Below are 23,208 nucleotides of genomic sequence, written 5' to 3'. Positions count from 1 at the left end.
GCAGCTGGAGGAGGCGCTCGAGGGACTATGGTAGACAGTCTTTGACAGAAAACAGCACTCCTCTTGAAAATGGACTTTTCATTTACATTTTGTTCTAGAAAGTGATTATCTCTTCTCTTTCTTCGAAACCCAATTTATTAAAAAATACTTAGAATTATTCTGAAACCTTCTGAATGTGTAGTTAATGTAGGTCTGTTGCAGTCAGGTTCACATTGCTGGTAGAAATCTTCCAACCAAGAGCAGCTTGTGGGGGGAAAAAGGTTTATTTTGGCTTACAGACTTGAGGGGAAGTTGCACGATGCTGGGGAAAACAACGATATGAGTAGAGGGTGGACATCAGCCCCTGGCCCTAAGGTGGACAATAGCAACAGGAGAGTGTGCCAAACACTGGCAAGGGGACACTGGCTATAACACCCATAAGCCTGCCCCCAACAATACACTCCCCCCAGGAGGCATTAATTCCCAAATCTCCATCATCTGGGAACCTAGCATTCAGAACACCTAAGTTTATGGGGGACCCCTGACTCAAACCGCCACAATGACCAACTTCAAATAGGTCCAGTCTCTGTGCAGAATCCATTAAAGTCTCTTCAGTGCTTTCACATAGCTGCTTCAATGTGTCCTTAAAATGTCACCCAACTTCCTTTTGACTCTCAGGGTGAATGTCCTTGTCTTCCTCACATAGAGGCCAACACCCCTCAGATGGACAGATCGCTCTGGGTATGCACTGGAGCATAAATGTTAGAATTCTCTCTCTTTACACACACACACACACACACACACACACACACACACACACACACACTGCAACAGATTCCCCATGAACGTTTACTTTGGTCTCCATCACTGAAAGGCTCTATGTTCTTAATGAACTGGGTTTATCTGGGCGCTCTAGGCACAATAGTACTTGGTTCTTAAGCCCAACATCAAAATATTACCCTCCTTCCTTTTCACATGAAGGAGCGGGTTCATCACCACACAATTTTAATTTTATCTAATTTATTTACAACATGTGTGCATGTGGGCACACCAGTGCCAGATGCATGTACCACTTTCTGTGCATCCAGCTTTCCATGGGTGGCTGGAGAAACAACTTAGGCTGGCAGACTTAGTTGGCAAAGTGCCTTCCTTTAATGGCCTGAGCCATCTCTCTAGCTCCGCCTTAGGAGTCTAACAATTGAGCTTGGTTATGATGGTCCTGAAGCCAGCCTTGTAGTGGGTGTGCAGGCCCCTCGTTGATACCTGGTTGGAATCAACATGCCCCCCTTGAAAATCTTGTAAGAGTCTCTGGTGATTCCCTCTTCTGAGGCTGACAGGTATATCCTGAGCTGTCTATTCCCTGAATGAAAGGTTCGTATTTACAAATGTCTGTACATCCTTCATGGCAGATGCCACGGGATCTAAGCATCTGAGGTAGAATAGGGTGGTGATGGTGGAGGAATATCCACATTGAAAAACTGTAGGTGCCGGGGTGAACAATGCCAGTCCACTTCCTGGGACTGGGGCGCCACGTCATAATCACGTATGAACGTGCCTGGGGTCTCGTGACATGAAGGTCTCCGTGTCTGGTCCAGCGATCTGGACCAGGTTAATGAATCCTCAGGCCCACTGGTGTTAGCAGCACTTTCTAGGCGAGTCTCATACAGACCAGAGTCGGCACCGGGAAGGAAAGGGTTTCCAGAAGCCTCTTCGTGGGTGTTGTATTCCTCCAGAGTCCTTTGGAAGGGAAAGCTGTCCTCAAGACTTCCTACTGATGTCACACTGTCCTTGTGTTCCCCTGAATTCCCAGCTGGCAGGGACTGACTGGCACCACCATTGCCCCTGCCAGGGGCCTGTTCTTCTGTCACCCTCGCCGAGTCCGTGGAACCCTCTGAGCTAAGGGTAAACAGAGACCCCTCCTCAGAATCAGACTCGTAGTTGGTCTCCATATCGTCATAATGAGGGTCAAGAGGACACTCTTTCTCCACTGGCTTCTCAGGAGCACGGGTGGCGCTGGGGTCCCACCATGGCAGAAGGGCCAGTGGGTCTACCTGTCTTGTGCCATCGTATGTGACCTCACTATAAATGGCTGAGTCATCTGTACTGACCTCCTGGGGCCTTGGCTGATGTGTGCCCAGCACGCTGACACAATTTCTCACCTGCATTTCCTTACAAGATTCCATCTGTGAGCCCATAGTTTCCAAAGGTGACCGTTCAGGGCACCCCGTTTCCTGACTCTCTCCGGTCCCGTGTGTGCTTCTGTGAATTCTGGGGAGGGATGCTGCAAATTCTCTCGTGTGGGACAGATCTGATTCATTCCACCCACTGCGGGTGGAGCCGGAGACAGTCTGTCCTGTGCTAGTGATGGAGCCGGAGCGGGGAGAATGTTCCTGGGCCACAGTATCATAATCGAGAGTAGCATTATCATAGATGTGGTCCTGCGCTGATGCAATCGGTTCGTGGTTGTCAGCACTTCCGTATCTCTGGAGAGTAGAATGTGGTGTCCAGCCATTTGGAAGCGTGTCGTCCTCTCGACTTCTTACCCCAGTGCTGTCCAGTTTTGCTGGACTCTGCTGACGGCCGGACTCCTTTCCCGGAGTCCGGCAAGGACTGGCCATGGCAGGGCTCTGGTTCTCATTGCGGTGTGGATGGTGGGAAGCTTGGTGCGGATCGCTCTGTTGGGGTCGCACACCCCTGGCAGCGACGATGTCATCAGAGAAGCCCTCATTTGAAAAGACATTCTCTGAAGCGGGGCTCTTGTTCAGGCACCTCTGTTGCCGGAGCCTGTCAATGTAAGGCCTTGCAAAAGCCCCCAAGCAGAAAGCAACCACGAATGTGATCAGCACTGACAGGCAGATGGCCAGGGCGGGGTCTGGGGGATCGTCCTCCTTTCGGCTATCAGCTTCTCCATCTCGGGGGGTTCTGACCCCTGGGGGCTGCTGGGCCTGTATCTTCCCAAGAGCAGAGCCAGCCACTGCCTCCTTCCTCGGGGTGGGAACAAGCACCCTCGTTCCTTCCTGGGGTCTCGCTGCTTCACTTGGGATGAGGCTTTCCACAGGATTCCAAGGAGAAGGAGGAAGGTGGGTCTCCCTGGAAGTTCTGATCTGGGGGGTCTCCAAATATGCCCCCTTGTTTCCTGAAAGTGGAAGAACACATGATGAGTGGAAGTTTAGACGAAGTTGAAAGCATCCCAAAGTGTCCGTGGGTCCTTTCTCACTTAAGCTATATTTTCAAGTACACCTTGCATGGTGACAAATGACTCACTCACTCATTCATTCATTCATTGGGTCAGTCAGTCATTAGTCTATTGCCCACGGCCTGGATGTGGCTTCGTGCACACTCACACAGAGCTTCCGGGCACGGGGCTATTGCGCATGGGCCCCCGAGGCTGGTTCTTGGGCTTCCTGACTGACTGCTGCCCCCAGGAGAAAGAACACAGACTGGAAAGGCAGCCGCATCGCTTCTCCATCTCCCACACCCTCAACAACTCCACATTTGCTAGACTATTCCATCGACCTCCCACCAAAACCTGCTTCTGTCCCAACCCAACTCTGCAGTATCATTTTTTTTTCCACTCATCCCCCATTCTAGAAAACAGGAAGCATTCACTTGTGGTTTTTTTTTAAAGTATTTATTCGAGAGCAACAGACACAGAGAGAGAGAGAGAGAGAAAGAGAGAGAGAGAGAGAGAGAGAGAGGGGATGGGTGCGCCAGGGCCTCCAGTCACTGCAAACGAACTCCAGATGCGTGCGCCCCCTTGTGCATCTGGCTAACGTGGGTCCTGGGGAATAGAGCCTTGAACCGGGGTCCTTAGGCTTCACAGGCGAGCGCTTAACCGCTAAGCCATCTCTCCAGCCCTCACTTGTGTTTTTTTAATGTTTTATTTATTTATTTGAGAGACAGAATGGGTATACCGGGGCCTCTAGCCACTGCAAATGAACTACAGATGCATGTACTACCTTGTATAAAAATGCACAAGGGTACTGTGCATCTTATGTGGGTACTGGGGAATTGAACATAAGCCCTTAGACTTCACAGGCAACACCTTAACAGCTAAGCTATCTTTCCAGGCCCCCCCTTTTACTTATTGTACCCATTTTATTTTTTTGCACGTGTGTGTGTGTGTGTGTGTGTGTGTGTGTGTATGGGTGGGTGAATGTGGGTGTGCCAAGGTCTCTTGCTGTTAACAAACAAATGGCAGATGCATGCACTGCTTTTAGCATCTGACTTTTCATTGGTGCTGGGGAATTGAACTTGGGCCAGCAGGCTTCATAAGCAAGTGCCTTTAATTGCTGAGCCATCTTTGCAGGCCCCACACCTTTACTTTTCTCTTTGGTCTTATATACTCAGAATGCCACATATGGCCAACAACTCCAGACCTTCCTCTATTCTTCACAAATATCTTCTTAACCCAATTAGCATGGCCATGTCTTCCCATCAGTGCCGGATCTGGAGTTCAGGACTCATGTTTTCCCCCTAAACCTTTCTTTTCAAGATATTAGAGGGGGGCTGGAGAAATGGCTTAACTGTTAAGGTGCTTGCCTGTGAAGCCTAAGGACCCAGGTTCAATTCTCCAATACCTACATAAGCCAGATGGATGCACAAGGTGACACATGTATCTGGAGTTCATTTGCAGTGGTTAGAGGCCCTGATGTGCCTATTCTCTCTCTCTCTGCCCCTCTGTCTCTCAAATAAATAAATAAATAATATAAAGTTTTTTTAAAAATATGTATTAGAGGGAAACAGTTTCCCCCAATTGTTTGACCCCAGTAGTGTAGCCTGGCTCTTTGGAGAGGGAGAAGTGATAAATCAAAAGGAAAGACATTTCTGAAATGTGTGTGTGCTTATTCTGTGTATGTGGAGAATTGCACTTTCAGAGGGGTCACACGCATTTAAAAGAATGTTTCTATCTAAAAGTCCTTGCTTTAATCAGTGGCTAGTGATTGGACTGAAAATTTGACAGGGCAAAATCCTCTTCTAGGAAAGCATCTGTTTTAGACTAAATCCAACTGACTTGCAGCAATCTCTGAGTTGGGGTTCTTAGACCACAGGGCGAGGACAGGATGACCATTCATGACCAGCGGGAGGCAGCAAAGTGCCAGTGATTACCCTGGGAGACAGCCTGCGGCTGACCGCCACCAGGACCAGCCCCGCTACTGGCATCTCCAGTGACACTCCACCTTATATGATCTTCCTGTTCAAAGGGAACTGACCGACCCTTGCAGAGGAAAGGGGCACTGCCAACCTACCTGTAGACTTGTTACAAATCTCATTCCAGCTGTGCTGCCACGATTCAGGAATGAAATTTTGGAAGTCCACAGTGCCATCCCCACACTGCCACTGGTTACCAGCCAGGTCTACTTCCAGATGGGGAAATTCTAGAGCGATGGTCAGCAATGGTAGCATAGTGGTGAGAGCATTGTTGCTGAGGTCTACGACCTACTTGAGAAATTACAAAATTAGGATAGTCTGTAAAGAAGGCATTAAGGGGAAAAAATAAATAAGTGACAACAAGATCATTTATATCCCTATGGAAGCAATACAAATTAAGGACTGGTTTGAAAGTCAGAGGATCCCAAGGATAAACCTCTGCTTGGCCCCCGATGTGTCTGAGTCTTGGCGCGTGTTTACCTTCTGTAAGCCTGAGGCTGCCTCCCCACGTGGCTGATCAAATGCATGTGGCAGCTTCAAGTCTAAGTTATATAAGTCTACATTCTTTCCCACCCTTCTTTCCTACAAGTTGTAATTTGCACTACTAAATAAAACCTGGACTCTCATACTACTAAAGTTGAGCATTGGATCCGGGTCTAGAATTTCTAGAGACACAGTGATCGTGAGAGTCGCAGAGGATGGTGAAGGATGAGGACAGAGAACACGGGAGAGTGTTGCTTGACCAGAAACAGAAGAGAGACATGTCTTTGCAGCCATGGCTGTCCAGACCCGCAGGAAGACCAGTCTCTAGTGCGATCCAAAACGCAGGGAGAAACCAGAGAGCAAAACTGACTCAGTGGCTCTGGTGACAAAGCCAGGATGTACCGAGACTGGGCACAGCACTGAGAGGACATGAGGTATGGCTGCAGCTCTTTGCAGAGCAGGGCTATGCAACAGTGATGCTTTGGGATTTTGTTTTTCCAATTCTCCCAACAACTTTCACCCTCTCCCTCTTTTTACAGAGACAGTAGCTGCTTAAAGCCACACAGAGCATCCCACAGAAACCTCTGTACAAGGGCCTGGAGCAGGGCAGGTGTTCAGCAAGAACAGGAATGAATGAAGGATGGAGAAGCAGAGCTGCAGTATGGTCTGGCTTCCTAGCTCAGTGTCTTAACTATGGAACACTCCCTCCCTTTAAGCCACCACACTAGAGAGGAGGAGGCACTTGGGCATGGTCAGGTGGTTATAAGAGAAGAGAAAAAAAATCAGAAAGCAGAAAATGACAAACTTGCTTTAACAAAAAAGGCCCATCGATAAAAACCAGAAAAGCTGAGTGTCACCAAAAACATTTTTTTCTTTTCCTTTCATGTGTGTGTGTGCACATGCATGCGTGTGTGTGTGTGTGTGTGTGTGTGTGTGTGTGCATGCATAGTGTACTTGTGTGGGGCCACGTGTGGTGTATGCCCATGTACTTGCAGATAGGTTTGCACCATGCATATCTGCTCTTATCCTTCGCCTGCATATTGTTTTTCCTTGAGACTGGCTCTGTCCTTCAACCCAGACCCAGCGAGGCCCGGTGACTCTGTGGTCTTCGACCCTGCAGACTGGGGTTACAGATGAGTATGGCCATGCCCAGCTTTTTACATGGCCTTTGGGAATCAAACTAGGCAGTGTCCAGCCCCCAGGGGACCTCATGCTTAAGCAGAAAATGTTCTTAAGCATTGGGACATCTCCCCCAACCTTCTTTCTTTATTCTTAGTAAAGGTCTTATGCTGTGGTACAGGCTGACCTTAAACTTGTGGCAATTCCTCTCGCCTCAGCTTCCTAACCAAGGCCAGATTTTATTTTTAGATTTTATTTTTATTTATTTACTTATTAGAGACAGAGAAGGAAGGAGAGAGAGAGTGAGAATAGGCATGCCAGGGCCTCTAGCCACTGCAAACAAACTCCAGATGCATGCACCCCCTTGTGCATCTGGCTAAACGTGAGACCTGGAGAATCGAACTGGGGTCCTTAGGCTTTGCAGGCATGCGCCTTAACTGCTAAGCCATCTCTTCAGCCCCAAAGGCCAGATTTTTAATAAACAGAAAAAACAATCACTATTTATACCAGATTTCATAAATTCCTAAGAAGAGTTGACTGAAAGAATCAAATCTTATCACAAACAACCTATTGTGGAGTAGAATCGAGAAGGACGGTCAAATGTTTTGTGAGTTTAGATAGCAAGACTAATTTTTCCTGTCAGGTCACTGTGCAGTCTTGAGTCTCAAAGGAAACTTCCCAGAAATAGGCAGTAGGAGGCTGGGGCTGGGCGGGAAGAACGTTTTGGCTTGATCAGCCTTGTCTGAGATCAGCAGCTTTCCTATGAAGGAACCTTTCCTCAGCCACAGACTGAAGCCTTCTGATGTTTTTCAGGTAGTAATTTTCTTTTCAGTGTACTTTTATATCTTAGCATCTTATTATCTCACAAGTTGTGGAACTGAAAACAGTATTGGAGGAAAGAAAATTAATACAATGATGCAAGAATTTCTGAGAAAAGATGAAAATAGAATCTTCCAATTTGGATACAGAACTACCCAGTCTCCAGCATGTGAAAAGAGGGGAGGCGTGTCTCATACTGCTTCCCAAATCAACACATCAAAGGAGGAGACAAGATGAAGAAAAGAGAGGCTCATTTGATAGCTGGCCATGGTGGCATTTGCCTTTAATCCCAGCACTCCCGGAGCTGGGTGTGTGGTACACGCCTTTAATGCCAGCACTCAGGAGGCAGAGGTAGGAGGATTGCTGTGAGTTCGAAGCCACCCTGAGACTCCATAGTGGATTCCAGGTCAGCCTGGGCTAGAGTGAGACCCTACCTCGAAAAACCAAAAAAAAAAAAAAAAAAAGGTCATGCTAATGGCATTCATGTGTGTGGTTCTTGCCACGTGCCACAATGGCATTCATGTGTGTGGTTCTTGCCACGTGCCACATGCAGGTTTAAATATCACCAATGTTCATTGAGAGCTGCGCAGCCTGCAGATACTCTAAGTCCTGATGGCGAAGCCGAGGAACCCTGTGTCCCGGCTCCAGCCCTTCCCCTCTAAGGACCTCCCTCCTTGACTCCCCGCACCCATGAAGGCAGTGTGCATCGCCCTCCCGCAGCCCCTCGCACACTGCACAGGCCTGGGGTCACACTTCCCACTCCCTCGTAACCAGAATGGCTCTCTGAGGCCTCCTCTGGGAAGGAAGGTATGGGAAGCGGTGGTGAGGTTAGGACCTCCAGTCACTCTACTTTCCAGCTCCCCTGTGGCAAACAAGTAACTAAATGTCTCTGTGCCCCAGTTTTCTCATTCCTTTTTCATAGAGTTTTGTGAGAATTTAAAGTTTGAATGCATAGAAAGTGATTAGAACAGTACTTGGCTATAATAAACCTTACTGGTTTTTTTTGGTTTTTTTTTTTTGGTTTTTCGAGGTACGGTCTCACTCTAGCCCAGGCTGACCTGGAATCCACTATGGAGTCTCAAAGTGGCCTCAAACTCACAGCGATCCTCCTACCTCTGCCTCCCAAGTGCTGGGAGTAAAGGCGTGCGCCACCATGCCCAGCTTTTAGCATGATCATTTTTTATATTTTATTTATTTGAGAGACATAGAGAGAAGCAGAGAGAAAGAGAGAGAGACAGAGAGAGAGAGAGAATGGGTGCACAAGAGCCTCCAGCCAGTGCAAGCAAACTCCAGACACATGTGCCACCTTGTGTATCTGGCTTATGTGGGTCCTGGGAAATCGAACCTGGGTCCTTAGCTTTGCAGGCAAGTGCCGTAACTGCTAAGCCATCTCTCCAGCCCTCCATAATCTTTGTGTGTGTGTGTGTGTGTGTGTGTGTGTGTGTGTGTGTTTTTCAAGGTAGGCTCTCACTCTAGCCCAGGCTGACCTGGATGGCCTCGAACTCACAGTGATCCTCCTATCTCTGCCTCCTGAGTGCGGGGATTAAAGGCGTGCGCCACCATGCCTGGCTGCCCCATGATCATTTTTATTTTTATTTTTTTTTGGTTTTTTGAGGTAGGATCTCACTCTGGCCCAGGCTGACCTGGAATTCACTCTGTGTTCTCAGGGTGTCCTCGAACTCACGGTGGTCCTCCTACCTCTGCCTACCGAGTGCTAGGGTTAAAGGCGTGCACCACTATGCCCAGCTTCCCCATGATCATTTTTATTATCACACCATCTAATCTGGACATGGAAGCCAAAGGATCACTGGTCTGCAACAGCCCATATGGCCCTGAGTTGTTCACATGTCAGCATTGTCTAGAGTGGCTCAGAAGGACCATTCTAGCACCCAGTTTGCACGAGACTCATATGCCTGATCTTCCAGCTTAGGGAGACAGTCTCACAAATACCACATTTCATGTCTTGCCAACCACTAAGTGGAAACTTGGAGCTGGATTTAACTTGATTTAGAAAAACAATATGCCATTTCTTGCTGCAGAGTATTATGTTTAAATTCACGGCCATTATTGTGCCATTTGAACTTTGAGACAAGAAGGGGATTTTAAAATAGACTTACATGCTTTCATTGATATCCACTACTAACATGGAGATGCTCTACAAAGGAAGTAGTTGTCTAATCTAATTACCTCCAGATGTGATTCCCTAGTACTCACATAAAGTCAGATACATGAAGTGGTGCATGCATCTGGAGTTTGTTTGCAGTGGCTAGAGGCCCTGGTGTGCCCATACCCCCTGCTTGTAAATAAATACGTAAATAAATATATTTTAAAGAAGACTATAGAACCTGTAAGTTTTTGAGGTCCTTGAAGGCTTCTGGGTGAATTTTGAATATCTTGTTGCTCTTTAAATTGATATTCTCCAGTCGCAGGCAGTTATGAAAATCACTCGGCCTGAGCTGCGATATCCTGTTGAATGACAGATCCAAACTTTGCAGTGACTTCAGTCTCCATAGTCCTGTCAAAATTAGAAAGTAAGGGGCTGGAGGGATGGCTCAGCGGTCAAGGTGCTCGACTGCGAAGCCTAAGGATCCAGGTTCAATTCCCCAGGACCCACATAAGCCAGATGTACAGGGAGGCACATGCTTCTGGAGTTCGTTTGCAGTGGCTGGAGGCCCTGGCATACCCATTCTCTCTCTCTTGTGTCAAATAAATAAATCACAATAACAAAAAATTAAAAAAAATTAGAAAGTAAATTAAAACCTAACTTCCTGCTATTTGCTGCTGCATTGTTTGTGGAGACACACTGGAGACATTAGTGGTTCTCAAATGAGATGGTGTTACAGCCTACTAATATACTAATATTATGGAGTGAGTGGTCTTCAAGAGGACAGGGTTCATCATGTGAATGTACTGAAAAGGAAGGAAAAATTATGAAAAACAAAAATATAGAACACAATTCCAACGTTTTTGGGGAAAATGAAGTATATACAAACATATGTGTGTATTTTGAGTGAGCAGATCAAAGACCTGGAAGGAAATGGACCAAATTGTTAGTCATCATTATATGTAGGTATAGGATGGTTGAGGGGAGGGAGGAGAGAAATAGGAAGAACTTTCCTTTATATACTTTTGTTGTTTTTAGGTAGGGTTTCACTCTCACCTAGACTGGTTTAGGATTCACTATGGAGTTTCAGGGTGGCCTCAAACTCACGGCGATCCTCCCACCTCTGCCTCCTGAGTGCTGGGATTAAAGGCGTGTGCCACCACGCCTGAATCCCTTATATACTTTGAAATTCGTTCCTTTAGTGAGCATGTGCTATTTTTATTTTTTTTCCAAGCAATCCAAAGAGGTTTATTTTTTTTATAGAAAGATCCGTAAAAAACAACTTTTCAAACAGCCTTGCTTTCAGAGAAAACTTTCTGCAGAGGTTGTGTAAGAACGCGTCACTGTAACACGGTTGTAGCTCACTAGAACGCTCTGTACGCCTGACATTAAAAAGATGCTTTGGATTTCTCTCAGTGCAATGAAGTTCATATGATGTCCCCACCTTATTTCATGATGGTACAATGTAAAATATTAAAATCTTAGACAACCTATGTGCTGTTTCTAAATAAAAATATTGTTAAAACAAAAACGAAAGAAATTTGTTCGTTTGACTGAACTTTGAATTAAACTGAATGACCTTGCTGTAGTCACATAGAAAAAAACAAAAAGCCGTTTTGGTGTTGTATTACATGGGTGAATTCTTCCAGTTTTAAAGTTTTCTTATTATGTCTTTCAAATGTATTTTAATATATCAAATGAAAAATTTATTTTTTTAATTATTTTTTTAATAATTAGTTTTGTACTCAGTGAATACAGTCAAGTTGGTACCATTGTTAGCCTCCTTCCTGTTCTCCCCCTGGGCCCTCCTTGTTGAGGTATATGGGTCATGCATTGTGGAGCTGGCCAGAGGAGGAAATGTCTCTGCGTATCATGACCCAGTGTGTGGCTCTGACATTTTTTTCTGCCCCCCCTACAACATTTGGGTTACACAGAGATTCAAAAAAAAAAAAATCATTGAGCCAACATTAACGACTCAATAAAAATTTGCATTTCTGGCTGCCCTTAGAAAATTAGCTGTTCCAACTGGCATAAGACAACATTTGGCTGGAGCTGAATGAGGGCTGCCTGCTTCAGATGAGGGCACGAGCTTGTAGAAAGCTATGATTTCTTTGTACTTATGGTCCTATAAAAAAAACAAAAACCAACAACCAGGGATACATCAGATAGGCCAAGAAGACTATGTGCTTGAAAAAAAACAATGGTGAGAGCCAGAGCCGATGTCCAGCTGGCGTCTGCTAGTGTGACCAGCTATGCTAGTGTGAAATCCTCCCAATATTGCTTTGTGACCAGCTATAGAGAGTTCCTGTGTGCTGCCCCGCGGTCCTGGCCACTTCAGTGTGTCCTCCTCCAAATTCTCCCAAGCCAACTGGATGCTGCCCCAACATCTCAGCTAGGAGGAATTCACATGGGGGCTCAAGAGGAAGGCCAGTGGTCAAGTATTTTGAATACAACCCCTGGAGAAAATACATTTCCAGTGTGTGCAGAAGGAAATCTGTCATGTTTCCATATGCAAACATAATGCTCTGTGAGAAAAATTGCAACCCAAGACAGCCACAGGCCCCCTGAGCCGTGGACTCTTGTCTGGCCTATTTAGGGATGTGAAGCTGTGGTTCCTACACTATCTCTCTGTTTAACTGAGATGAGTGAGTTCCTAGGAGATCGGCGAAGGGAGAGCAGCGAAGAACGAAATGGGCATGCTTTCTGCTCTAAGTACTTCTCCAACCCTTCCCTCTTAGGGTGTCACGAAGTCCCAGTGCTTACTGCCCTTTACAAATGGAAACACCAAGGCTAATCAAGGTAGGAACTTGAACCTGCCCAACCATGGTAGATGGAAGGAGGATCAAAACCTAGACCTCTCAACCATTCATTACCCTCGAATGTGGCCTGAGAATTAATTAATAAGAACGAAAGGCTATTGAAGTCTTTCACATAACTGTGGCTGTAAATCTGGGGTACATAAATACCATCTATGGTGATAAGGAATTCATCCACTGAGCTGGATGACTAATTTATTTGTGACTAGTGTTCATGTTACATATGTGGAACTGTCCTTAGTATTCCTTGTGTTTGTGCTTATAAACCATGTAGACTTACCTATTTTAGTGTATAAAGGTGGTCTATGACATGTTTTGTCACTTTCTTCATGTTCCTCAAAGAACTTCCTCTCTTTTATAAATGTGAGCAAATGTCTTTTAAAGAATTAAAAAAATACTTTTGCCATAGAATTATTTTTTAAAGAAATATTTGTTTAATTATCTATGTATTTGAAAGAGAAAAAGAGGCACAGAGAGAGAGAGAGAAAGAGAGAGAGAGAGAGAGAGAGAGAGAGAGAGAGAGAGAGAGAGAGAGGGAGAGAGAGAAGTGTGCCAGGGCCTCTAACTACTTCAAATGAGCTCCTGATGCATGCACCACCTTGTGCATATGGCTTTACATGGGTACTAGGGAATCGAACTTGGGTCCTTGGGCTTTTCAGGCAAGCACCTTAACTGCTAAGCCATCTCTTCAGCCCCAGAATTACGTTTTAAAAAACTTATTATTTATTCATTTGACAGAGAAAGAGGGAGAGAGAGAGAGAGAATGGGCATGCCAGGGCTTCCAGCCACTGCAAACAAACTCCAGATGTGTACACCCCCAGTGCATCTGGCTAACGTAGGTCCTGCAGAATTGAACCTGGGTCCTTTGGTTTTGTGGGCAAAAGCCTTAACCGCTAAGCCATCCCTCCAGCCCCAGAACTGTTTTTGATATTTTGATCTTTGGGAACTTTAGACGTTCAGGATTTTGACCTTTTAGAATTTAAATAATTCAAGTTCTGACTTTTGGCGTTGGATCTTTTGGAATTACAGCCCAATATTAAAAAGCAAAAGCTACCTAAATGCCAGGCATGGGAGTGTACACCAGTAACCCCAGGAGGCAGAGACAGGCAGACATCCCTGGAGTAAACTGGCTAGCTAGACTAGCTGAAAAGATGAGCTCTGGGTTCCAGTGGGAGACCCTGTTTCAATGAAGAAGGTGCAGAGTGATTAAGACACCTGACATTGACTTCCAGCATCCACGCATATACGTATGTATGTACACACACATATGCACATGCACAGTACACGCACATATACATGCAAAGAAAACAACTCAAAACCCTGTCCTTGAAGTTCTCACAAAGAAAACAAGCTTTCTTTAGTAAAATTTTAGAATTCACTAAGGAATTCTACACAACATTTAAGGGAGAAATGAAATCAATTTCAAACAGACTCTTCCGAATATGGAGGAGGAAATAACTTATTCATTTCATAAGGCTTGCAATTCTCTTACACTCAGACCAGACAATGTTATAAAAAGGTAATAATCTGGGCTGGAGAGATGGCTTAGTGGTTAAGCACTTGCCTGTGAGGCCTAAGGACCCAGGTTTGAGGCTCGATTCCCCAGGACCCATGTAAGCCCAATGCACAAGGGGGTGCATGCATCTGGAGTTCGTTTGCAGTGGCTGGAGGCCCTGGTGCACCCACTCTCTCTCTATACATGCCTTTCTCTCTCTCTCTCTCTGCGCTCTCAAATAAATCAATAGAAATAAACAAAAAAAATTTTTTTAAAGTGAGTCTGGCAAGGTTGCCGGATAAAAGGTAAATATATAAACATCAAGTGCATTTTTATATTCTAAGAATGTAAATGTTTAATTTGAAATAGCATAAACATATGAAGCATGCATGGACACTGAGCAACTGAAATATGTCAAGTGAAAACCACAAGATGCTGGTGAGAGAAATTAAGAGACCTGGTTACATGCAGAGGTGTTCTGTATGTATCAGAAGACTGCTGTTAAGATGTCAGTTCTTTAGAGGTTGATCTGCACATTTAACAGTCATAACTAAAATTCTGTAGAAAGCCAAGCTGACTCTGAATTTATATGGAAAGAAAACCAACCTGGAATAGTCAAAGCAACACTGAGAAGGCAGAACAAAGCTTCAGGTGTTATATTATGTGGCTCCAAGTTATTTATTACAAGTCTGCAGAAACCAAGACACTGTAGTATTGAGATCAAGATTACACAAAGGGATGTTTGGAAGAGAACAGAGTTTAGAAACAGTCTCTCTCATACTGGACTTTGGCAGAACTAAAATAATTTTAGTGGAGAAAAATATAATCTTTTCAGCAAATAGACCTGGAACAATTGTGTACTCATAAAAGGCAAGTTTTTAATTAGCCAATATTTAAGTGGCCAGAGGCCATGATTTACAGGAAATTATCTATCTTAAGGTCAGTAAGATTAAAAAAACCAACAATAAAGAGAGGTTGCCCAGACATGACCCACCTTAGTGAACCCTCCCTCTGGACTATGAACCTCTTAGTGCTCCCAAGTGTGATGATATGATAAGGTAGCACAATGCCATTCTGGGGTTATGATTTATAGTTCAAAGAGTACTGAGACTTGGTATAGAGTCTAGAATGTTTCTACATAAGGTCTTTTATTCATTAGGTCAACTCTTATCATGGCCAAATTAGGCAGATTAGTCAATGTCTTGCCCTCTTAGTTCAGTTATACATCTTATTTCTTTAGAAAACAATTTTTTAGGGCTGGAGAGATGGCTTAGCGGTTAAGCGCTTGCCTGTGAAGCCTAAGGACCTCGGTTCGAGGCTCGGTTCCCCAGGTCCCACGTTAGCCAGATGCACAAGGGGGCGCACGTGTCTGGAGTTCGTTTGCAGAGGCTGGAAGCCCTGGCGCGCCCATTCTCTCTCTCTCCCTCTATCTGTCTTTCTCTCTGTGTCTGTCGCTCTCAAATAAAAAAATAAAAAAGAAAACAATTTTTTAAATGTTTTGTTTGTCTTTATTTATTTGTTTGAGAGCAACAGACAGACAGACAAAGAAAGAGGCAGATAGACAGAGAGAATGAGCACTCCAGAGCCTCTAGCCACTGCAAACAAACTCCAGATGCATGCGCCACATTGTGCATCTGGCTTACGTGGGTCCTAGGGAATCGAGCCTCAAACTGGGGTCCTTAGGCTTCACAGGCAAGTACTTAACTGCTAAGCCATCTCTCCAGCCCTTTTTTCTTTTCTTTTCTTTTTTTTTTTTTTTTTTGAGATAGGGTCTTGCTCTAGCTCAGGCTGACTTGGAATTTACTATATAGTCCTAGGCTAGCCTAGAACTCACAGTGATCCTACCACTGCCTCCTAAGTGTTGGGATTAAAGGTGTGCACCACAACACCTGGTTTTAGAAAACTGGTTTTAAGAACACTGCTACTATATTTCTATAATCCAACAACAATTAGGATGGACTCTTTAATCCCCTATGGGTATGAGACCTTTAATACCCTATGGATAAAACAATATCAAAAGCTTTTGTTTTTATAAGACACAGGGCTTTCTTCTCAAAACTCCTCTTGCTTCAAATGTCAGTTAGCTTTTCTTCTCATTCCTAACATTTCTCTCCCTTGGGGTCTGGAACATGGCAGGTGAATGTGAGGATGTTGCACCTGGTCTGTCAGCCCAACCTGGAACCCCAGTAAGGTGTTGGTTCTGGACACATTTCTAGATATTCTATTCTCTATAAAGGAATTCTCCAAAACTGCAAAACAAAACAACCCTTTCCTCTTTTTAAGTTGATTGTCTTGGGTATTATGTTATAGTAACAGAAAACTAATACACCATTTGTTTAGTTATTAATATTTAAGTCACAAATTATGGGCAGAAGGAAGAACTATCATTAAGGCTAAATTCATGTCAGCCTTCTCTTTATTACTTACACTTGTACCTCTTGTACCTCACCTGGGTTTCCCCAAAGCAAAGTTTATGAGTGACATCACAGTTGACTCAGCATAGGTCACCTGACAATGAATTAGTCAATGTCAGGTTTTGCCTTTACAGAAATGGCCCTTTCTGAGTGTTCTATAAACCATCACTGCTTAAAGACACTTGAGACAAGAGTTATAGGAATGCATATGATACATAGCTAAGTGATTAAGTTCCACCATTGGGGATTTCTCTAATTTATTATTGGTTTAGATGAGTACAAGAACATATAAATAAATAGCCATGGTCTGCTCATGAACTACAGTGGGCTAAGAATCTTATCCATGGAAATAGTTATTTAACATTGTAGAACATAACTTGAGATTTGGAGAAAAACAAATTAATTGCTTCTAAATATACTGCTATTCTCAATTTGTGCCATGAGAGTAATAACTATTATTTGCGAAGTACTTTCAAGTTTCCAACCTACTTCTCACATCTTTTAATTACTACCATTTATTATCCCAGATGCTGCATTACAGAGGGTTCTTAAGATATACTTTCCATCAAATCCTCACAATTTTATAAATACATAGTGTACACATTCTTTGATGTGCGATGGGTCAATATAAGATTGGTTGACTTGGCAATGGTGTTAAACAGTGCACGCACAACCAGGTTTTCGCTTTCACCAGTGTCCTACAAAATACGTGGTATATTCAATGTTTTGTCACAAACAAGGTTTGTGTTACATGATATTTTTTTTCTAGCTGTCTACTAATATATATGTTCAGAGAATGTCTAAGGATGGTTAGACTGAGCTAAGATATTTGGTAGGTTACATGTACTTAAATGAATCCTGAGGAGCTGGAGAGATGGTTCAGTGGTCAAGGGCACTTGCTTACAAAGCCTGATGGCCTCGGTTTGATTCTGCAGTAGTCAGATGCATAAGGTGATGCATGTGCTTGAGTTCATTTACAGCAGGAGACCCTGGTGTGCCTGTTCTCTCTCTCCTTCTCTCTCTTAAATAAATATTTAAAAATGAATTGTGACAGCTTATGATGGCTTATGGCAAGGTAACCCACAGCAAGCCAAGGAGCATCTGTTTATTTACATGTTACCTGTAAACACACTTACAGCAGAGAAACCAAAGAAGAGGAAAGGGGTGACCACCAGTACAGAGGTGTCCATCAGCACCTCTCTACCAGATCTTTTCCTCCAAACTGGGATGGCAGGGTAGATTCCTACCCCAGTCACAGAATCAATCATAAAGTTGACAGGGATTTTGAAGGGGATTTAACTTAGGATAAGCTTCATGTGTATTGATACAGGAAATAAACTCAAATCACAAAATAGATTTGCAGGGGCTGGGGCGATGGCTCAGTGGTTAAGTCACTTGCCTGCGATGCCTAATGACCTGGGTTTGATTCCCTAATATCAACATGAAGCTGGATGCACAAAGTGGTGCACGCATCTGGAGTTCGTTTGCAGTGGTACAGGCCCTGGGACACCCATTCTCTCTCTTTCTCTGTCCCTTTCTCCTCCAAAAAGAATGAAAAATATTTTTGAAAAATAGTTCCAAGCTGGACGTGGTGGCACATGCCTTTAATCCAGCACTTTGGAGACAGAGGTAGGATGATTGTCATGAGTTCGAGGCCACCCTGAGACTACATAGTGAATTCCATATCAGCCTGGCTAGAGCAAGACTGTACCTTGAAACCCCCCCCTCAAAAAAAATATTTCCATGGTTTACACTGGTCACCCAGTGCCCATTTCCTACCTCTTTTCATGGCTTAATTTCTAGAATTCTAACAGAATTTCAGTTAAAAAATTTTGCAAGAGTTGCTTATCCCCCCCCCATCTTTTGTTTTCTTTGCAAGTCTAACATTTTCCCTGATATTTTGGAAGGCAGAAATTTAACCACAAAAAGGAAGATGAGGGCTGCAGCGATTGCTCAGTGGTTAAGATGCTTGTCTGCAAAGCCTAAGGATCCAGTTTTGATTCCCCAGTATCCACTTAACACCATATGTACAAAGTGGCACATGAATCTGGAGTCTGTTTGCAGTGTCTGGAGGCTCTGGCATGACCATTTTCTCTCTCTCCCTCCCTCTCTCTTTTAAATAAATGGATAAATACATAAATAATTAGGAAGATGAGCCTGTACCTGTATGTGGCTCTGAAGTGGGACTCATAAGCCATTACTACGTCACTCCAGACTACAGCCACCCTAAGGGAAAATGCTCAGCACTTCCTCTTGCTCTGTGAAGAGTTGATATTTCGATGTGTAAGTCTCTCGCCTCCCTGTAGTTTAATTTCTTTTTCTCTCCATGCTAGCAGAGAAATAGCAGTAGGCTCTGGGCTCACCGTCCCAGGGCAGGCATGGGCCAAAGCTGAGACAGAGGGATTTTCTAGGGGTGTTTTCCATTCCTAGAAGGTTGTGAAGAAACACAAAGGGGGTGCTGGAGAGACGGCTTAGCGGTTAAGCGCTTGCCTGTGAAGCCTAAGAACCCCGGTTCGAGGCTCGACTCCCCAGGACCCACGTTAGCCAGAGGCACAAGGGGGCGCACGCGTCTGGAGTTTGTTTGCTGTGGCTGGAAGCCCTGGCGTGCCCATTCTCTCTCTCTCTCTCTGCCTCTTTCTCTCTCTCTGTCTGTTGCTCTCAAATTAATAAATAAAAAAAAATTTTAAAAAAACTTCCTTTAAAAAAAAAAAAGAAACACAAAGGGGAAGGAATTTTCTCCAAACTGAAAAGAAATATTCTCTGCATAGCAGGGGGTAAAGGACACACACATGCATGCACACACGCACACACACACACACACACACACACACACACACTCTCTCTCTCTCTCCTTAATGCCTTGTCAGGACATAAGATTCCAAATCTTGGAGCCAGGCGTGGGAGGCAGAGGTAAGAGGATCACCATGAGTTCAAGGCCAGCCTGAGACTACAGAGTGAGTGTCAGATCAGCCTGGGCTAGAGGGAGACCCTACTTTCAAGACAAAAATTAAAATTAAAAAACCCAAATCTTGGAAAAGGCACAGGAAAATAAATGTCAGACTGTTGTGTGGACCCAAAAACTACCCTCAAAGGGGCTCAGATCAGAAATTACTCTGTTCCCGACAACAGAAGGACCCAGCTTCTCAAACTGTGGCAAGGAATTCTGACGTTGACAGTAACAAACTTTATGTACCAATATATAATATTTATAATATTGGCATATTTCAGGTCTACATTTGGAGGACAGCTAGATAATAAAAAACCAAATTGTAGTCTGAGAAGAAAAATTGTCAAGATGACAACACATTACTTAGAATCGAATTACACACTAGAAGCATCTGAATTAGCTATTTCTCCATACTTTCCCAGATTAACAGATGTAAGACAAACTAGCTTAAAATCATACATTATTACTTAGCAGTTCTATATTTCCTTATGTCTCTTTATAAATTCATCTAACAGTAATGTGAGTTACACAAATGAGAAAGGAAACTACTGACTATAAATTCCATATATTTTAACTTTCAGTTCTATTGAGAAAACCCTTTTATTTGCTCTGATCAAATTACTTTCAGCTGCTCCCTTGAAAGCGAAAGCAAATACAGAATTCTTGTTGACAATCAAACATTAGTTTTCCACTTACTCTTTTTTTTTTGTTGTTGTTTTGAGGTAGGGTCTCACTCTAGCCCAGGCTGACCTGGGATTCACTATGGAGTCTCAGGGTGGCCTTGAACTCATGGCAATCCTTCTACCTCTGCCTCCTGAGTGCTGGGATTAAAGGCATGCAACACCATGCCCCGCCTCACATACTCATTTTTAATGTCTTCTCCATCTTTTAGAACTGTACTCACCTCGGGGAGGGGCACGAAGTTCATTTCTTTGAAGATTTAGTACCTTAATTAGAAACGGAAGCCCATTTCCGATGCTGCTGGTTTGGAGTTTCAGCTGCGAGGCGGGAAGCGTAGGCAGAGCCCACGAGATGGAGAGGATGCCATTGTTGCTGAGGTTGAGTATTTCCACAGTGCACCAATGTGCAGGAGCGCATAAGGTCATTTTTGATATGAGATGGTTACTGAGGTCCAGATGTTTTCTGTTCTGCTCGTTCTTGGTGTGAGACTGGATGAGAACTCTAAAGGAACAGAAGCGGACGTCCATCCTAGCTCTCTGTGATGCGTCCTTGTATGTGGCAGAACAATTTGCCACAGGATGCTCGTTCCACTGGTCCTCAGCACGGAGGAAAATGTCGCTTTTCCTTGATGGGTTTGCTGCTGCTCCGGTAAAGCAAAGACCTATGACCATGATAAGAACTCTGGGATGGAGCTTTTTCATAATGCCTGGGGAGGGAAAGGAAATTGAGTTATATCAAAATAAGTCATGTAAAAACAAACAGCAAAAATAAAACAGAAAATTGTATTTTCACTTTGAGATTTAGGAACTATTTTTGCCTTAATTATCAACTTAAGAGAATGTCTGATTTCTTAGAAAGGCAGCTACCCAAAAAGGACCAGCTGTAGAACAAACTGGGATGTATGTGACATTTTAAAGAAAGGTCTCTCAATTTTCAGGAAATATACATTCAGCAAAGTTTCACCTCTACATCTGCCTGTCCAGTGTCGTTCTCCTCTGCTGTCTGCTTCTGAATGAGTCAAACTTACCACATTAAAGACTTCACTGTGTCTTTGCTGGTCATTAGGACAGGGCAAAGTCTGCTACTCTTATCTAGAACATTGTAACCAGCCTGTTTATTACACAAACGACATCCTGGTACAATAAACCATGAACCTCTCATATGAATACAAGTTCATTCCACTAAAGACACATTTGATTCATTTATGATGAGAATTATAAACTTTGTCAGTGTAGCTTTGGGAACTTTTCAAATCATTCTGAAAGCACTGAAGTATGCACAAAAAATAAATAAAATTCTGGCCAAGAGCCATGAAAATTTAATCAGATATAGGAACATCAAACATCACCAGAATAAGAAGCGACTGAAAGTTTTAAACCATGTTTATACGAATTACAACAGGTAACTACGTTCACCAAAGTAATTTAGAAAGTAAATGTATTTTGTGATATTTTGAATTTAATTCTATCAAAAGAAAAGAGTATATACAAATAATGACATTATCCAGTAAGCAAGTTCATATCAAATCCTCCCCCGCTTTCTAATTTCCATCAACTGCCCCTGCTCCTTACTGACTCATCCTAGGTGACTTTAAAAGACTGTTTCCCTTGCCATCATTTCTTTTATTCACATCTTTAAGGGGCTCTTTTCATTGCCTATGGTCCAGACCCTCCAGGTACCTGGCTAGCCTGATGAGCTAACTCCATTGGTCCATGGGAGCCGCTTCAGGGTATGGCTTGGGAAAGTCCTTTATCTGTGCGCCTCACGCTGAAGCGAGCTTTCTCTCATTCCTAAGCCCAAGATCAATGCTGCTCCCTCCTCAGTCTAAATCCCACCCTTCCTCCCAGACTTCCCCATTCCTGCTCCAGCCCAGTTTTGTTTCTCTGCCTTCACAAACCTTTCCTCAGGTCTGAGTGGATGCTTACGGGACCTGTCAAGACGCAAGGTCAGTACCGTTCCGGTTAGCGCTGTGCTTCATGTCTGCCTCAAGCTCAATCACAAAGGATCACGGCCCTCTACCACACGTTCCACGGTCCCAACAGTCTAGTCCGTCACTGGACTGGGCTGGTTTTATGAATGAATACAGGCAGTCAGTGACGTTCTCAATGTTCACTTTAAAATGTTTGTTTCGGCAAAGTCAATTTGAAGGGCATCTAAATTTAGGTGCACGTGGCCCTACAGCAGGGAGGCGTGATTTATAGTGTACCCCTTACGCAATACCAGAAACTGAGTTAATTTTCCTAGAGTGATGTCTTGGAATTAAAGCTGCAATCATTATGAATACAATTGTACACCAAACATTAGCATTAGCCCCCCCCCCCAAATATAGCCATCATAAATATGTGCATTGCTTTCCGGTGCTGAAGAGAAAGATCCAAGATGTGGCTGAAAGCAACTTTTTTGAAATAGGATATAGACTATAAAGATTTTAATTGCTTTGGAAAATTTGAAGAGATTGATATGTCAACAGATTTGAGTTTAAAATAGCTCAACAAAGATAATTTTATGTTCAAAGTGAAGACTGGCCTGGTGTGGTGGTGCGTGCCTTTAATCCCAGCATTGGGAGGCAGAGGTGGGAGGATCGCTGTGAGTTCAAGGCCAGCCTGAGACTACATAGTGAATTCCAGGTCAGCCTGAGCTAGAGTGAGACCCTCTCTTGACCCCCCCAAAAAACCCCCATAAAACAAAGTGAAAACTAGCATTGTCTAAAGAAATATCATTAATATTGCATACAAATACATACGTACCTGGTAAGAAACCACAGAGAAGTCGGAACAAAGTTCCTGAGGAAACAGGAAGTAACTAGGTAAAATGGGAATCTTTGAAGAGACACACTGAAGCTGATGTGTGAGGAAACGGCTACAAATCCTGGGGGTCCATGTGCAGCAGAAGAGTGAGACAGGGAGACGCCAGTGGACAAAATCAAAGCGGTAAAGACAATCCATTCTCTCCTAACTCTTGAGGAGAGACAGGAGAAAGCAGGTGTGTCCTTTTGGTGTTGATGAGACGCAGAGAGGACAGAACAGACTCACCTCGAACTCCTTAGGCCGCTCCAAGGGTCTATAGCTGTATTGATCCTGGTGGGGGATCTCCGATCTGCGCCCTCGAGGCTCCGCCCATCCTGCCCTGGCACTGGCCCTGCAGCTCCCTTCACCCATTCATCTCCGGTTCTGCAGATGGTGCCTGTGTGCCCGCCTGCT

The 23,208-nt window shown here is 44.1% G+C and overlaps 1 protein-coding gene across 1 annotated transcript; it reads right to left on the bottom strand.

Annotated features, from left to right (window-relative positions):
* Positions 1 to 1,085: 1,085 nt before the first annotated feature.
* Lrrc66 (leucine rich repeat containing 66) lies at positions 1,086 to 22,037 on the bottom strand. The gene is made up of 5 exons (XM_004658852.2): positions 21,906 to 22,037; positions 20,232 to 20,714; positions 9,897 to 10,066; positions 5,229 to 5,418; positions 1,086 to 3,115 (listed from the first exon to the last, which is right to left on the bottom strand). Exons 2-5 carry the CDS (start codon positions 20,707 to 20,709, stop codon positions 1,401 to 1,403), a joined length of 2,553 nt encoding a protein of 850 aa, XP_004658909.2. The 5' UTR covers positions 20,710 to 20,714; positions 21,906 to 22,037; the 3' UTR covers positions 1,086 to 1,400.
* Between the last annotated feature and the right edge of the window lie 1,171 nt (positions 22,038 to 23,208).

Source organism: Jaculus jaculus, chromosome 11 (genome assembly GCF_020740685.1).
Source record: "Jaculus jaculus isolate mJacJac1 chromosome 11, mJacJac1.mat.Y.cur, whole genome shotgun sequence".
Taxonomy (NCBI): Eukaryota; Metazoa; Chordata; class Mammalia; order Rodentia; family Dipodidae; genus Jaculus; species Jaculus jaculus.
The sequence above is the reverse complement of the archived record's forward strand: the minus strand, read 5'-3'. Positions and strand labels throughout refer to the sequence as shown.

Excerpts from the sequence above, each read along its gene's own strand:
- Lrrc66 (XM_004658852.2), bottom strand. The coding sequence starts at position 20,709 with ATGAAAAAGCTCCATCCCAGAGTTCTTATCATGGTCATAGGTCTTTGC. Across the intron at positions 10,067-20,231 it reads ACTTCGTGCCCCTCCCCGAG|GACTATGGAGACTGAAGTCA; the intron begins GTGAGTACAGTT and ends TAATTTTGACAG. Across the intron at positions 3,116-5,228 it reads GATTTGTAACAAGTCTACAG|GAAACAAGGGGGCATATTTG; the intron begins GTAGGTTGGCAG and ends TTCCACTTTCAG.